The 15612-nt window shown below is 34.5% G+C and overlaps 1 protein-coding gene across 3 annotated transcripts in view; it reads left to right on the forward strand.

Annotated features, from left to right (window-relative positions):
• The window catches only part of Grm5 (glutamate metabotropic receptor 5), a 464736-nt gene that overhangs the window by 319409 nt on the left and 129715 nt on the right, over positions 1-15612 (forward strand). For all 3 annotated transcript variants that reach the window (XM_015477321.2, XM_015477320.2, XM_048787923.1), the window contains exon 4: positions 14036-14271. In XM_015477321.2, the coding sequence (XP_015332807.1) occupies positions 14036-14271 (236 nt within the window). The remainder of the gene's footprint in view (positions 1-14035; positions 14272-15612) is intronic.

The following is a 15612-nucleotide window of genomic DNA, read 5'->3' on the forward strand; positions in this document are numbered from 1 at the left end:
AGAGAAAGTCATTTTCTATCTTTAACCCTGTACAAAAGCCAAATCAAAATGGATCAGACTTAGAAATAAGACTCAGAAACCTTGCAACTGCTAGAAGTAAAGATAGGGTCCATACGCCACCATATAGGTGAAGGTACCCATTTCTCAACAAGACACCTAAAAGGCAATAAATAAAACCAGGAATCAATAAGTGGAATGCCGTTAAATTAAAAAGCTTCTTCAGAGCAAAGGAAATGATTAAGAGAGTGAAAAGATATCCTATAAAATGGGAGAAAATATTTGCCATCCATTGCTTTGAAAGGGAATTAATATCCAGAATATATAGAGAACTCAAAAACTCAATGCCAAAAAGGAAAAAAATAGTAAATAAACACATAACCCAATTAATAAAAGGGAAAATGAACTAAACAGACATTTCTCAAAAAAGTGAAAAAAAAAAAAAAAATACAAATGGCCAAAAAAGTATATGAAAAAAGTTAGACATCTTTAGCAATTAGGGAAATGCAAATCAAAACTACACTTAGATTTCATTTAAAGTTAGAAAGGCAGCCACCAAGAACACAATAACAATGCAATAATACGATAATAAATGCTGGAGAGGATGTGAAGAAAAAGTAACATTTTACACTGTAGGTGGGAACTTAAATTAGCTCAGCCACTGTGGAAATCAGTATGGAGTTTCCTCAAGACAAGGCATGGAACCACCACGTTATCCAGCTATATCACTCCTTGGTACTTATCCTAAAGAATTGAAGTCAGCATGATAGATTAATATATGCATACCCTTGTTCATAGCAACAAAATTTATAATAGCCAAACTATGGAACCAGCTTAAGTGTCCATCAGTGGATAAATAGATAAAGAAAATGTGAGATATATATATGTACATATATAGTGGAGTTTTATTCCATCATAAAGATGAATGAAATTCCATCATTTGCAGGAAAAATGGTTGAACTTGAGAGTGCTATGTTCAGCAAAATAAGCCAAACTCAGAAAGTTAAGGGTCATATATTTTCTTTCATTTGTGGAAGCTAGAGTAGAAAAAGAAAAAGGTGGAGATGAAGATGGATCTTGTGAAAATGGAGCCAGGTGAGATGATGCACACCCGTAATCCCAGGGGCTTGGGAGGCTGAGGCAGGAGGATCAGAAGTTCAAAGCCAGCCTCAGCAAAAGTGAGATGCTAAGCAACTCAGTGAAACCCTGTCTCTAAATAAAATACAAAATAGGGTTGAGGATGTGGCTCAGTAGTTGAGTGCCCCTGAGTTCAATCCCTAATACCTCTCCTACCCACCCGACAAAGGGACATGGAAGAGAAGGGACAAAATGGAAGGGACATCAGTAGAGTGGAGAAAAGGGATGAGGAGAGGGAGAAGATGAGGAAAAGGGGAAATGTTGAGGAATTATATTGGCCAAATTATAGTTACATTATGTGCATGTAGGAATATGTAACAATGAAGCCCACCATTATGTATAATTATAATGCATCAATAAAACAAACTTTAAAAAAGAAAATCAAAAGGGTTCACAGGCATTGTTTTTTCCTTGGAGAAATTCAGTTCTTTTTCCTTAATTCAGTATGACAACCTAACACTCCGTTCGTCTTTTCAGCCTCTTAGTCACTGTTTAATGCTCATTTTCTGAACTCTACAACTATGACCTAGAAATTAGCAAATAGTTCAAGGAGTAAAATAGCCTCAAACATCTGCTTCAAATATATGTGCTTGTCTTACTTTCCAGATATTTGCTGATCATATTTTGGGTATAATGTTAGCCTGGAACATAAAGTAACAACAACTATTGAAACTCACTTAGTGCTTTTGTCCCCCACATCTTAGCTTCTCTTTAACGAATTCAATGTCAATGAATTATCACATACCCCAAAGGGACATTTGTACCCAGTACATTTTATTTCTCTCTCTCTAATCTTTGTCCCTATAGTTCTGGCTAAATTGATACTTTCTGAAATTTTAAATAAATTTTAAAAACCCTTAGCCTTTCTAATTGTCTTTTGAGAAAGATTTATCAAATTTATCATGGCTCTAAATGAAAGTAGTTGTTCAGTTTCTAATATGTGACTTAACATTTTCATTCTACTTGGATTAATTATTGGGCATATGACATCTAAATTTTTCATACTATTAGATATGTACTTTGTCTGCCTTTTTGTATAATGGCTATTTCTTCTTTAAAAGTCTGTTAGAATTTCAGTTGAGAATCCATCTGATTCTAGGGATTTCTTAGTTGGAAGACTTTTTATTACTCCTTCTATCTCATTGCTTGCTATTGGTCTGTTTAGGTTTTCTATGTCCTCTTGATTCACTTTTGGCAAGTCATATGTGTCCAGAATTGCATCCATTTCTTCTAGGTTTTCTAATTTATTGGAATATATATTTCTCAAACTCAGTACAGGTTTTGATTATTTGTTAGTCTTCTACAGATGTGTTTGTTTGTAAAACATATCAAATAGATGTGAGACATTAACAATAGACTTGGTTTCAGTAGGTGTCATGGTTATACTTTATCAAGAAAGAAATATATTTCCTACCAGTGAAATTTAAATTGAAAAACAAGTCCATTCTGTGTTTATGAACAGAATTCAAAGTGTCTTGAGCATCATCTAATTGCTCTTTTCCTTCTGATTAGAGAGATTCTAAATAACTATGCCAGTGTATTCTAATGGTATACAGCTGGCTCACTGTGAGAATATGCAATAGTTTAAGATAATTATGTCTCAGAAAAGGAAAAAAAACATTTTGAAAGTGTGTGTGTTGATAGAAATTAACTCTTCTCTCTACAGTTTCATGCATTTATTTTGCACACAAATTGGATCAAGTATCACGTTTAAGAAGTTTTACTCTTTCAGTTTTAGTTTCTATATTTAAGTGACTGAGTTTAAATCATATATAACCTTATGCAATTTACTACTTTTTCAGCTGCAGTTTCCTCCTCACATGAAATTTGAAGATATAAAAATAACTACTTCACAGACTCAGGCTTGTACAACTGATATGAAACCTGGCAGTATGGATGGATGGATAGATAGATAGATAGATAGATAGATAGATAGATAGATAGATAGATAGATAACAGAGAACAAACACATGGATGCTGTTATCTTTCTAGTAAGTTTTCATTTGCCTGACTCTAATGCAGAAGAGTTGGTAGAGAATGATAATTTACTTCTCTGTATTCCATATATATATATAGCACTCTGTAGAAAATGGGTAGGCACACTGTAACTCATTAGAGTTTATTAGATGAAAGAATGATACTAAATTCTGCAGAAATATGTAAAAAAAGTATCATGAAAATATATTAGGTCTGAAATTATGAAATGAGAGATAAAGGAAGAAAATAAGTTGGAGGTTGGAGATTCTATTCATCAATATACTTAGCAAGTCCACCTTATTGTTTAGAATTTAATAGGCATTTGATAAACAATTATTGATTAATTGCATGAATGTTGTGTTTAATAGCATTAAATATACCAGATCATTCTCTGAGAGTCGGCTTGGCCTTCACAGAAGAAGAAAAAACAAAGAGAAAAATATATTTGTTGAAATGTTAGTATTGTCCTAGCACAGACTTGTTAACAGATAAATCTAAGCATTTGTTCAATGATGAGAGTTTACCAGTTTATCTGAAGAAGTTAGTCGATTTGGGACTAACTTCTTGGAAATCCAGGTGGGAAAAAATGTAGACTGAAAATAAGAAGGTTATCGTAAAAAAGGAAAATTAATAGGAAAACATAGAAATGGTTATATAAAGCTGCAGATACAATTACTTACTCAAAGTGTTTCCTCTATTTCACTGAATAATTCTGCTTACTAAATTCTTGCACATTTTATACAATACCCTCAATTTTTGCACTTCTCCAATGGCTATAATATGACAAAAGAAACAGATTGTGAAATACACAAAGTAATCAATCTATTTACAAAGATATTTCTCATCTTCTCTATAAAGAATGTGCATACTGAGGAAGCACCCTTGGAAGGATGAAATGTTAAATCAGAGGAGAATGCTTGGTGCCCTAGAGCCAAAATCAAGGCAGGAGGCATGCTCTAGAGATTTTAATTGTTTTGATTCACTGTATTAATACTTCCAATATTAATGGGATCAGTCTTCCAACAGAGGAAGTATAGAAAAGAGGGAGGCAGTGAAGAATAAATTTCTATTATTGTGTAAAAAATTACCATAAATTTAAAAGCATAAAGAAATATGCATTTATTACCTGATAATTGCTGGAGGGATTATGGAAAACTAGGTTCTCTGCTCAGGACCAAACAGGCTCAGGTAATGGTACTGGGCAAGGCTTTGTGGAAGAATCTATCTCCAAGCACATTCAAGATTTTTTTACTGAATTCAGTTTTTTTGAATGTAGGCCTGAATCCTCATTTCCTTTCTGGTTGTTCGTGGGGATCATTCTCAGTTCCTACAGGCCACTGCATTCCTTTCCATGTGGATCCCTCTGTCTTCAAAGGCAACCATAGAGATGTTCTCTACCTCTCTAAGGTCAAATCCCTTTTGTGTTTGAAACTCTTTGGATAGGAAGAGCCGTCTCCTTTTCAGGATTTGCCTGATTAGATCAGTCACCTAAAATAATTTTCCTATTTTAGATTGATTTATTTGGGACCTTAAGTACATCTTGAAAATCCCTTCTAAGCAGTGCCTTTCTAGTTTAGTGTTTGAATAACCAGAAGAGATATGTATGAACCAATGATTAGGAGTCCTGGGAGCTGTTCTAGGACTCAGCATGCATGCTCTCAGCCCTGCATTCTGCTTTTTGTTCTCCAATATGTGCTCTCAAATACGTCCATTAAGAAACACCTCTTCGTACGGCCACCAAGTAGTGTGTCATTACGTATGTATGGAAAGAAGCTAGAGCTTTGTAGAATTTGGAGTACACTAATTAATGCCTAAAAGCCTCATTTCTTCAGCTATAAAATTTAAGGTTACTAAGAATTACCTAAAAATCCTGCAGAGCAATAGGCAGTCACACAATGGAAAGCACCTTATGTTAGACATATAGCAAATTTCATGTCCCTGACTTTCCTCCCTTCTGTTGAATGTTCTGATACAGCTCATCCAATCCACCTCCACTCATCCTTTATAAATCTCGGAAAATGGGAAGAACAGATTTACAAACGTCACAGATTGACTTTCAGTTCATAACCACACCTTTTTTCTCAGCAAGTATACATTTTGCTTCATTTATAATTGAGTAATTCATTAATGTTTAGTATATATTCATAAGAAATTTTATTTAAAGTCTCAATATCCTTCCCTGCTTTTCACTACTATTTAGAGACTCTGAAATGTCCCACTCCCCCAGGGTGAAGACAGGATTATATGAAAGTAGCCAGAAAGCCAGTAAACTCCCACTATTAGAATTTTTTAAATCCCAGAATATCTTTTAAAATGCTATTGGTAAGAGATTTGGCAGGATGATGATTACATGTGGGTAGAACAGCAGTTTCCATAATAATTTTGTGGGTTGTGAACAGATTTTGAAAAAAATGCTGGGTTGAGGCCTAATGAATATACTCATTAACCTTAATAGCATCAGGTAGATAATGGAGAGGACCATTTTGGAGGAGGAATTCACTCAGCTTTCAGTTATTTTATAAGGTACGTTCAAGTCGTGTTGTTTTCTTAATTAAAAATGACTGGATGTTGTATCTGAAAAGAATTCTGTATAATTTGAATTTCATCATTTAAAGTCTAATTTTCTAATATCATTTCTTGAATGCTTAGTATGTGCCAACCATTGTAATAAACATTAGAATACAAACATTTCCAGAGCACAAAATGTATAGTCAACTTGAGGGACAGAAATAAATGTAGCTAAATTTAATGCCATGACGATTTCAAAACTAAAAACTTCACCATGTGACTCCTAGGAGAGCTGAAATCTTGTCTTTCTTGTTTACCACTGTATTTGCACATTTGGAATATTAGTTACAAAACACTTGTTCAGTAAATAAATGAATGGCATGGTACTTTAGAAGCAAAGAGGAGGAAACCAATGAGCCCACAGGAGCTCTGGAAAGATTTTGCTAAGTTGCATTCAAGTTAAACCTATCTAGTTGATGGATGACTAGACTGATCAACTTGGGGAACATGAGGAGTTGAAGAGATGGCATTCTATGCATTCTATGCATTCGTGTGAAAGTGTTACATAGTTGAGAAACAAGAATCAGTGTGCTGTGTCTCCAATAGACAGCATGTGTGTGGTTAGTCTTAGAAGTTTCTGTATCTTGGCAATAGGCAAAACTAAAGCTTTTGGTAAGCAAGAATAACTGCATATGCCAGCACTTCTCCATTGCCACCTACCAAACTCGAATCTCCAAGACCCAGTTTTAACAACTGTAACTTCTAGAAATAGTCATTTAGATATATACATTTTTTAGTTTGGCATTGTACCTTTTAGAAAGACTCTCATTTATGTTATTTGCCCATGACAGATAGCAGATGCCTCTTCAATAATTCTATTGAGTTATAGTAAATAATTATGCTGTCATTTGAGAGTTCAACAACTGAACATTTTAAAATTATTGTATTTGATTAGCCTTCCAGGTAAATAAATGAAGAGATTGTAAATGTAAGAACTAGGAGTTTGGAAACATCCAGAATATTAATTGAAGTGATTGTGGAATAGTCTTAGGAAAGCAGGACAGGAATGTGATTTTTCAGTTAATGACCGGAAATCCAGTAAGCTATGCTGATTCTGAAAAGATTTACTGAAAGATACAGTGGAAGGATACCCAGTATGAAGGATGAATGAGAAATACTCAGGGGGATGGAAATTGGCAATGCCTGTTTAGGCAGGTCATGCCTAACAGACTGTTGACCCCTTGAGAGTGTAGACTCACCCCACCACTTTCTTGTACAGAAGAAGCATCCAAAATCCTTACCAAATTAATGTACTAGAGTGAATACAACATTGACACTGTCACTAAAGAATGATCCAACACATTTTTCAATAGTACATGTATTTTTGCATAACAATCACTCAAAACAATTATTGATTTTATAAATTAGAAAGGAAGGAAAATTATATATTCTGCCTTTATAGATTTATGCTTTTATAAAAGAGACATATTTTAAGATTATTTAGCTTCTCCAGTCAGCATTAGATAATTGTTAATTTTGTTTTTTTTCATAATTTTCATAAGTATTATTTTTGCTTATTTTTGTTAGCATGTATATATCAGGGGCATCTCTACATCTAGCAAAATTTTAAAAAATGCATTCATGTTATTGGTGGTAAATACTGTGGTGATTATTTTACAACTATTGGCTTGTTTTACATATCATTTGTCAAGAGCCATCCATGGGCTGTGTGTGGACTATACTGGCATCACAGCCTAATGAATAAGAGAATCTAATGTGTGGGAACTTCCAGTGGATATATCCTCTGGCTGACTGCCCAGACACATTGTGAGTCCTATTAAGCTCTGCCTGTCCCACACAGCACCAGAGATGGGGTGATCTATTGTAGCTACACAGCCTCTCAGAGATGGGTGTGACCTGCCAAGATGCAAATCAACCTGCTGCCTGCAAGACACCATGAAGCAAAACTCCACCCCTGAAACCTATCCCTGCCTTTGATGTACCCCCTTAAATAAACCTTGGGAGCCATTTTCTAATTGTCTAGCTCCAGATCCTGTGTGGACTGCACCTATCAGAAGCCCCATCCTTTAAAGTTAATTCTAACTTTGTCTTTTGTTCTTCTGTTATTTCTGACTTTAAATTCTTATGAGGCTTATCCTTCTTAGCAGGCAAAAGTTCCCTGGTAAGGTGCTGGCCACCCTATGATAATCATTGATTTAATACAATATATGATAAAATAACTATAAAGTTAAAATATTTATTTTATAAGGAAATAATGAACTACCAAATTTTTATGTTTCTCTATTTGGCTTTATCCCTCACTAAGTATTTAAGCTCCAACAATTATTATACTTCTACAAAAACATATATATAATAGAAAAGAATAGATTGATAAGATATTGGACCACAAATAAGAAAATTGTTAGCATTTCTTTTTAACATTTAAACCAATTGTCTATATAGACAATGCATAAATAACATTTAAACCAATTGTCTATATAGACAATGCATAAAAATCAAAGTAAAAGAAATATTACACAGCATAAATATTAAGAAAAATATGACAATCAGGGACCCCAACTCATATACTTAGTTCTTCTTTTTTCATAACAAACCTGTTCTCTTCCTATATTTTCCAAACAAGGGTATGGAAGTACAATATTGTTATTCTTTTTCTGCAAACCGCAAAAATTCTTTACCCTATATTTTTTACAACTATACTAGGGATTCTAAATCAGGTTTCCTTGCAAATACAATTCATTGCTCTTTATTACTGTTGCTCTTTAATTCAACTCTGTTTTCTTGGCCATTGCAACACATTTTCTAACTTGATCCTCTAACATTCAAATCCAACTGCTCTGAACTGTCACCCACACTGCTTTCAGAATTCATCCAGTTCTCAGCATCTCTTCATATCATTTCCCCCTTAAAAGGCACCACTGGCTCCCCAGTACTTTCAAAAAAGCATTAGGGTTTGCCAAAAAATGAATAAAATAAATAAAAAATAAAAGAAGAAGAAGAATTTACAATTGTCCTCTCAGCTCACTTTTCATTAACTCACTACCTTGTGCATCCTACATAGCTTGTTATGGTTTGGATGTAAGGCGTCACCCCAAAAAGCAGAAATGTTCAGAGGTGAAATGATTAGACTACGACAGCTGTAACCCAATCAGTGGGTTAATCCATTTGATGGATTAGCAATTTGAACAGATTACCTGGTAGTACCTATAGGCAGGTAGGTATTGCTGTAGGAAGTAAGTTATTGGGTGCATGCCCTTGGGGTTTATATGACTTGTCCCTGGCTCCTTGCGCTCTCTCTGTTTCTGGGCTGTCAAGAGCTAAGAAGGTACATCCACCACACTCTTCTTCCATAATATTCTGCCTCACCTCAGACCCAGAACAGTGGATTCAGCCATCAGTAGACTGAAACTTTGAAACCATGAGCCCAAAATAAACTTTTCCTCCTCTAAGTTGGTCCTGAAGGGGTTTTGGTCACAGCAATAAAAAGGTGATGAACACCTAGCTGCAATGTTCAATTAAGACTGTTCCTTGACTCACAAATATTCTCTCACTATATAGAAAATAATATTTCAAAATAATATTATCCACATTTTTCAAATGCAATTTATATCTTATTATCCTATGGATAGTTAATCAATTATTTACTGATATAATCTCCCATTGTAAAATTTAATTCATACCTATAATGATATTCATTCATAGGTGATTTATATAGCTCTGTAGGCTAGACTGAGCTTTTGAAATATGTCTAAAACCTATTCAACTGATGTTTTTTCCAGTTCCAATACAATTTCAATATATAATAAATTGCATTTTCTTTGGAATAGTGACTACTCCTTTCTGTGGAAAAAATTGTAGCTGCCTGGCCCATCAGGTTATGTTTAGTCATATGACTTCTTGTGGTCAATGGTAGAAATAATGTATGCCACTTCTAAGCAGAATCTTTAAGAACCATCATATGGTTCCCTTACACTATTTTCCCTTCAACAAAATAGAGCAGAGTCACAGCCCACTCACAGTGAATGTAAAGGCTGAGGAACAAACAAGCCTTTGTTCTATGCCATTGAGATATTGGAACTATCATTGCAAACAAATAATTTAGTCTAAGACATGATGTGCAATAAATATTGAAGTAAAGAAGAAAGGTTATTAAGATATAGAAATAAGTTTTTAGGTGGAGGCAATTTTGTTTTAAACATAACCTATTGAAAAGAAAAAAAAATTACACTTTCATGAGTTACTAATTTTGAGAAACAATGGGAAATTGAGTTGGAAGGGGAAAGGTAAATTGTAGAAAGGAGTATATATTTTTGATAATGTAATTCTAGGAAGAAAATGAAGGTAAATCCTTGCTATATGAGCATGTCTTTAAAGACATCTTCAGGGAAGATTTTAGGGCTCTAAGTTTCTGCTGGGAGTGGTTTTGAGAACAGGTTAAGAGGTACGGAGATTCTTCCTTGACTTGAGCCAAGTTCTAAGTTAAGAACACTTATCCTATTTCAAATGTCCATATTACTCTGTTTGTGCAGCCAAATAAAAACTACAAGACTGACTAAAACAACATCCTGATTAAAACTATGTATACAGTCAATGCTCCATTCACTCCATGATTGTACAAACATGGAATAAACATTAAATTAGTGAAGACTGTCAGTTGCTCCTAAAGGAAATACACACTTAGGTTCTGTGAGTCTCTAGTCACAATATTTTCACTTGCTAGGCATATGCAACTTTATTTATTTGTTCCTTTTTGAAGCTATTCTCACTTACTTAATAGTATTAATTCATTAACATTGAACTTGAAGCAAACACTGTTTTATCCATTCTTTATGAATAGTTTTATATTCAGCTTTCTTGTGCTTACACTGAACAACATAGCCTCACTAAGGCTGGGTGCCATGTGAGGCAGCAAAATCACCAGCAGAAAACACAAAACTAGGAAAGACCTGGCACCAAATAGAATGTGAAAAGCACACATTTTTATTGTATGAGAACTGATGTAAAGGCCTAGGGACATCCTTTTCAACCTCATTTGGGACTATGCATGCCAGCTTTTTGTTTCTGCATGCATACCTGTGAACAACTGCAAAAATACCACCAGTATTGATTTGGTTGTTGCAAATAAATTTTTGGAAATAAGTGAATTTTCAAATACATTTTTTTTCTGTTCTGGGAATTGAAACCAGGGCCTTGTCTGGGCTAGGCAAGTGCTCTAGAACTGAGCTATAACTCCAGCTCTAAATTTGCAAATATAGAATTTATAAATATTGAAAATACTATATATAAAAAAATTAGAAAGGAAGGAATGATATAGATGATAAGGAGATAGGTAGCATGTCCACTAGTGAGATGAAAGAGAAATTAGATGAATGGATGGATCGCAGATAGGTAAAAAAGTAAAGCTAAATCAATGCTTTACATAGAGTTGTTTTTCAATAAATGTTAGTTCTTTCCCTTTTCCCCTTGTTTTGGGGGAAACACATGCCACCCAAAGCATTAAATTGATGCCAACATTTTGAAGGACTACTCTGTCGAAGTAATAGAAAGCATTAGGTGGTAGAAAGGTATGTTCAGGATTTCTTAGCATTTCATTTTATTTTGGGATTTATTACATCTTAAATCTCAAAAGCATTTGTTAAGAAAAATGTTAACATTTTATAATCTAAAGCATCCTTTAACTTCACATCATCAAATGTCTTTTCTTGTGACTTACCCAGCACATAGTCTCATTCAGTTTGAATAGAATGACCCTGTTTTGCACACAGGTGTTGGGATTTTCTTTTTCTGCACTATCCTCTTTATGATTTTTATTTTGCTCTTGATTAGAAATATCTGGAACAAAAATCATTTTAACTAAACAACTGAACCTTTAAGGCTAATAGTAAAGCATCATTTTTTTTTTTACAAGCTTAAACTTAGAGATTTCTATCTGAAAAAAACAAAGAGAAAGAACATGATGAGAGATAAGTAAATTAACACTCTTTGGTCCTGACGGTTTTCCTTTATGAAAACATTGCCTGCAAGTAACTTTTTCAAGACAAGCTTTTTTACAATTCCCATTAAATTCAATGAATGAATTGTGAAGGGTAAATTGGACCCATTATAATATTACATTTCTTATGTAATATTCATAATCATAGTGTTACATAAGAGTGAGCTAATGTTAACAAAAGGAACAATTTAAATTGCCACTTCCTTGGAGAATGGGGCTCTGCTTGACAAACAGAGCTTCCTGTCCCACTTGCAGCACGCCCATGCAGCTCCTGGAGTGGCAATGAGACCCACACTCCCATATCAGTGATATAATAAACCCTCCACAACACAGAGAGAAAGTGAGGCAAACAAGCCCACTTCATTTCAACTTGTCAGCTTTAAATAAAATCTTCTGGAGCTGAAAATGAGAAACTTAAGGAAAGACAATGTGTGAAGTAACCAAATTCAACACTGGGACAAAACATATTGCATTACACTTTTTTTTTCCCTAATCTGCCACAAAAGTTTTTTCAGATTTTACCATAGATAACTTTTAATAAGATATCTTCCTGTCAAGGAGACTTAGAGAAAGAAATGGTTCCTTTTGTTTATTTATTTATTTTCTCTTCTTCTACTTATTGATGCTATAGGAAATACCTCAAGTCATTGCAAATTCCCATAACACCTATGTGACTTCTGGAGCAACTCTTAATTAATTATTTTTTTAATCAGACTTGGTATAATAGATCATAATGAAAAAAAGTGCATTCTTTTTGTGTTATTGTATTTATTAACTTGCATAACTACATATTGGTCTTCTGTGCCACTTATTGGATCATGTTCTTTGTCTCAAAGACAAAAATTCTAAGAACAAAAATGCATTCAAAAGAAAATGGAATCACTGAGGTAAACAGTACTTGATAATAGAAGTCCCTTCCCTTATCCTCCCCCAGTGCCCACTGCCTTCTTCCTGGAGCACAGGTTCAAACACCTCCTGCTTTCCATTCCGGGGGCTCTTCTCTATTCTTCCTCTTATCTTCCTCTATATCTCTTCCCTTACATTTTTGGTGTTGCTGTTTTAAATTGTCAAATTTTCCTTTTCCTTTTTATTTGCTTAAAGAGCAGTTAGAACCTCTTCAAGAGAAAGGCAGAAGCACCAAGTCCCAGCAAACATGCAGCCCTAGCTGTGTGTGTTCCATTGAGAGGGGGGGGGGATTCCAAGGTGCCTTCTCCCTGGGCCCCCTGGGAGTATCCAAGTTTGATTTAAACATTTTTTCTTGTGTTTTGTTTCCAGTGTTGTGTCCCATGTATTTCCCAAATAAGCTTAGAATACTCTTTTGTTATTGTTATACTGTCTTATAGCTTTATAACATGGACTGTCTGGTTCCAACCTCTTTTATTTTAAAATTCCTAGGTTACTAACTTGAGTTATTAGTATATATAATGATAGTAGGTTGAGGAGTGTGATCCCTGTCCTGAACCTTGATGGCCCATTGTTAAGAAGTTCTTTCAATCACTTTAAAACATGATTTTAAATACATATTTTAAATATAATTGAAAAGTTCTATGGGATAGCAAAGGGTATATGGGTGATGGACTACCAAGATTTAAGTTTGAGACTGAAATAATAGAATGAGTATAATTAGAAAGTTTTTTTTATTCTCTATAATTCACTTGTATAATGTTAACAAAAATTAATATCATGTTATAGGGTGGTTAAATTAATGTTAGGCATGTACTGGAAATATTTTTATTCTTATGATTATTTTAATGTTTATCATAAAGTAAAAGAAATGAGTATATTGAAAGTTAACCTGACATATCCAGTATCAATAAATGGTAAACTGACACTGTGGTGCACACCTATAATTCCAGTGACTCAGGAGGCTGAGGCAGGAGGATTACAAGTTCATGGGCTGCCTCAGCAGCTTAGTGAAAGCCTGATTCAAAATAAAAAAAAATAAAGAGGGCTGAGGATATACCTCAAAAGAGATGTGCCCATCCCCAGGTTCAATCCTCAGTATCACTGAGAAAGAGGGAAAAAAAAAAAGGTGTGAATGGTTCTGTTCTATTATGCAATGTAAATGCATATATTGAATTTTACAACAAGTAAAATTCTGCCAAAAGTATTAGGTAATTTTTTGCAACTCAAGATAAGAGAGGTTAGCATTCTGAAGCCTAAAGTTTTCTTGGTGTTACTGCACTTTTTCATTTTAACAAGCTGTTATCTTAACAATCACCTAGGTATAATGCATGACCATCCTGTGGTCTGAGGTACCCATTTCATGACTGACATAGTAAACCAAAAAATAGAAAAAACAAAAGGAATCATTTACTCAGAAGATTTCTGTTCTGTTTTTTTTTTTGTTTGTTTGTTTTTGTTTTTGTTTTTGTCTGTGTGTGTGTGTGTGTGTTCCCACAGTGATGGCTGGGCTGATAGGTACGATGTGACAGATGGATATCAGCGAGAAGCTGTTGGTGGAATCACAATCAAGCTCCAGTCTCCTGATGTCAAGTGGTTTGATGATTACTATCTGAAGCTCCGGCCAGAAACAAACCTCCGAAACCCTTGGTTTCAAGAATTTTGGCAGCATCGTTTTCAGTGCCGACTGGAAGGATTTGCACAGGAGAACAGCAAATACAACAAGACTTGCAATAGTAAGCAGATTTATTGTATCATTTAAAGTGTACAAGGCTAAGACTCCAATCTAAGTGAACTATGTCATGAGGATAGTGGCTGTAATTTGTTAGCAAGGAGGACTCTCAAATACAGTAGGTATTACCACTTAATGGTGATAAGCAGGTTTTATTCTCGCTAAGAAAAACATATCTCAGCAAGTGTTTACTCTATTGAGATTTAAAATGATTAAATTATTTATATTTATATCATTCAAATAATTGGATATGTTTTTGTGAGACACAGTTCTAAAAGATCATATGGGCTTTAGATGCACCTATTCTTGACACCCTTGAAGGCAAGGACTACATTCTGCTCATTACTATGATACTAAGCAGATGGAGGGCCATTTTTATTATGTCAGTACAGTAGAAGCACATATTAAGGGTTTTATATAGATTTGAAGAGTTAATGAGTGAATACTGACAACACATCCAATTCCTACTTCCATTAATGAAACATAAAATAATCACTGAGATTTTACTATGTACAATTATGTTGTTTCAATAAACACTCTTAAGATATTCAAACATTTGGTAAATGCTTATAGAGATCCACAATATTTTCAAATATTGCCTTAATAGGGGTACTATGATAGGAGAAATTAGTTTCTTCCTTCAAAGATTTAGTGTCTAGAAAGGGAGATATGTGCCCCCTCCCCGCCAAAAAAAATTGCTGTTCTATGTTGCAAGTATTGCAATGAGGGATAAACAAAGTATTTGGTTAGGATCATCTGTTGCACATCCTAAGTCTTGGCTCTAATCACCAGGTAGAGCCAATATTGACATATATGGCAATTTCTGAAAAGGTTAAAGCTTGTTAAAATTGATAAGGGATTTGTTGAGACTGATTTATCCCATACTGTGTAATAAGAACCCCCATGCATTTTCCAAGGTGTGAAATATTCTAGTTGTTAGAATAATTGCCTGTACCCATGTTGATGGAACCCCAGAACAATTTGATGTAGAGGGTTTGTAATCCTATTTCTAGTACCAATTACATTCATGGAGAGTTTATTGATATTGGCATCAAAATAAGGAAAATCAGGAACTCTTAAAGCATTCTCTCTCTAAGCTCATGTCTGTTCTATGCATTGGTATCAATTCATTTTTTTATGAAATGATGGAGAGTGTAAGTGGTGATTTGTGATTGTTTCTAAATGCCATTATTTGGTAAAACAAGAACTTGGCAAAACTGTCAGTTCCTGTTTAGGTAGTATGGAGAGGAGGAATGTTGGAAAGGGGGATGTTAGGAGATTTAGTTTCTTCCTTCAAAGGTTTAGTGTCTAGAAAGGGAGATATGTGCCTCCCCCCCCCCCCCCC

This window comes from Marmota marmota, unplaced genomic scaffold, assembly GCF_001458135.2.
Source record: "Marmota marmota marmota unplaced genomic scaffold, marMar, whole genome shotgun sequence".
NCBI lineage: Eukaryota > Metazoa > Chordata > Mammalia > Rodentia > Sciuridae > Marmota > Marmota marmota.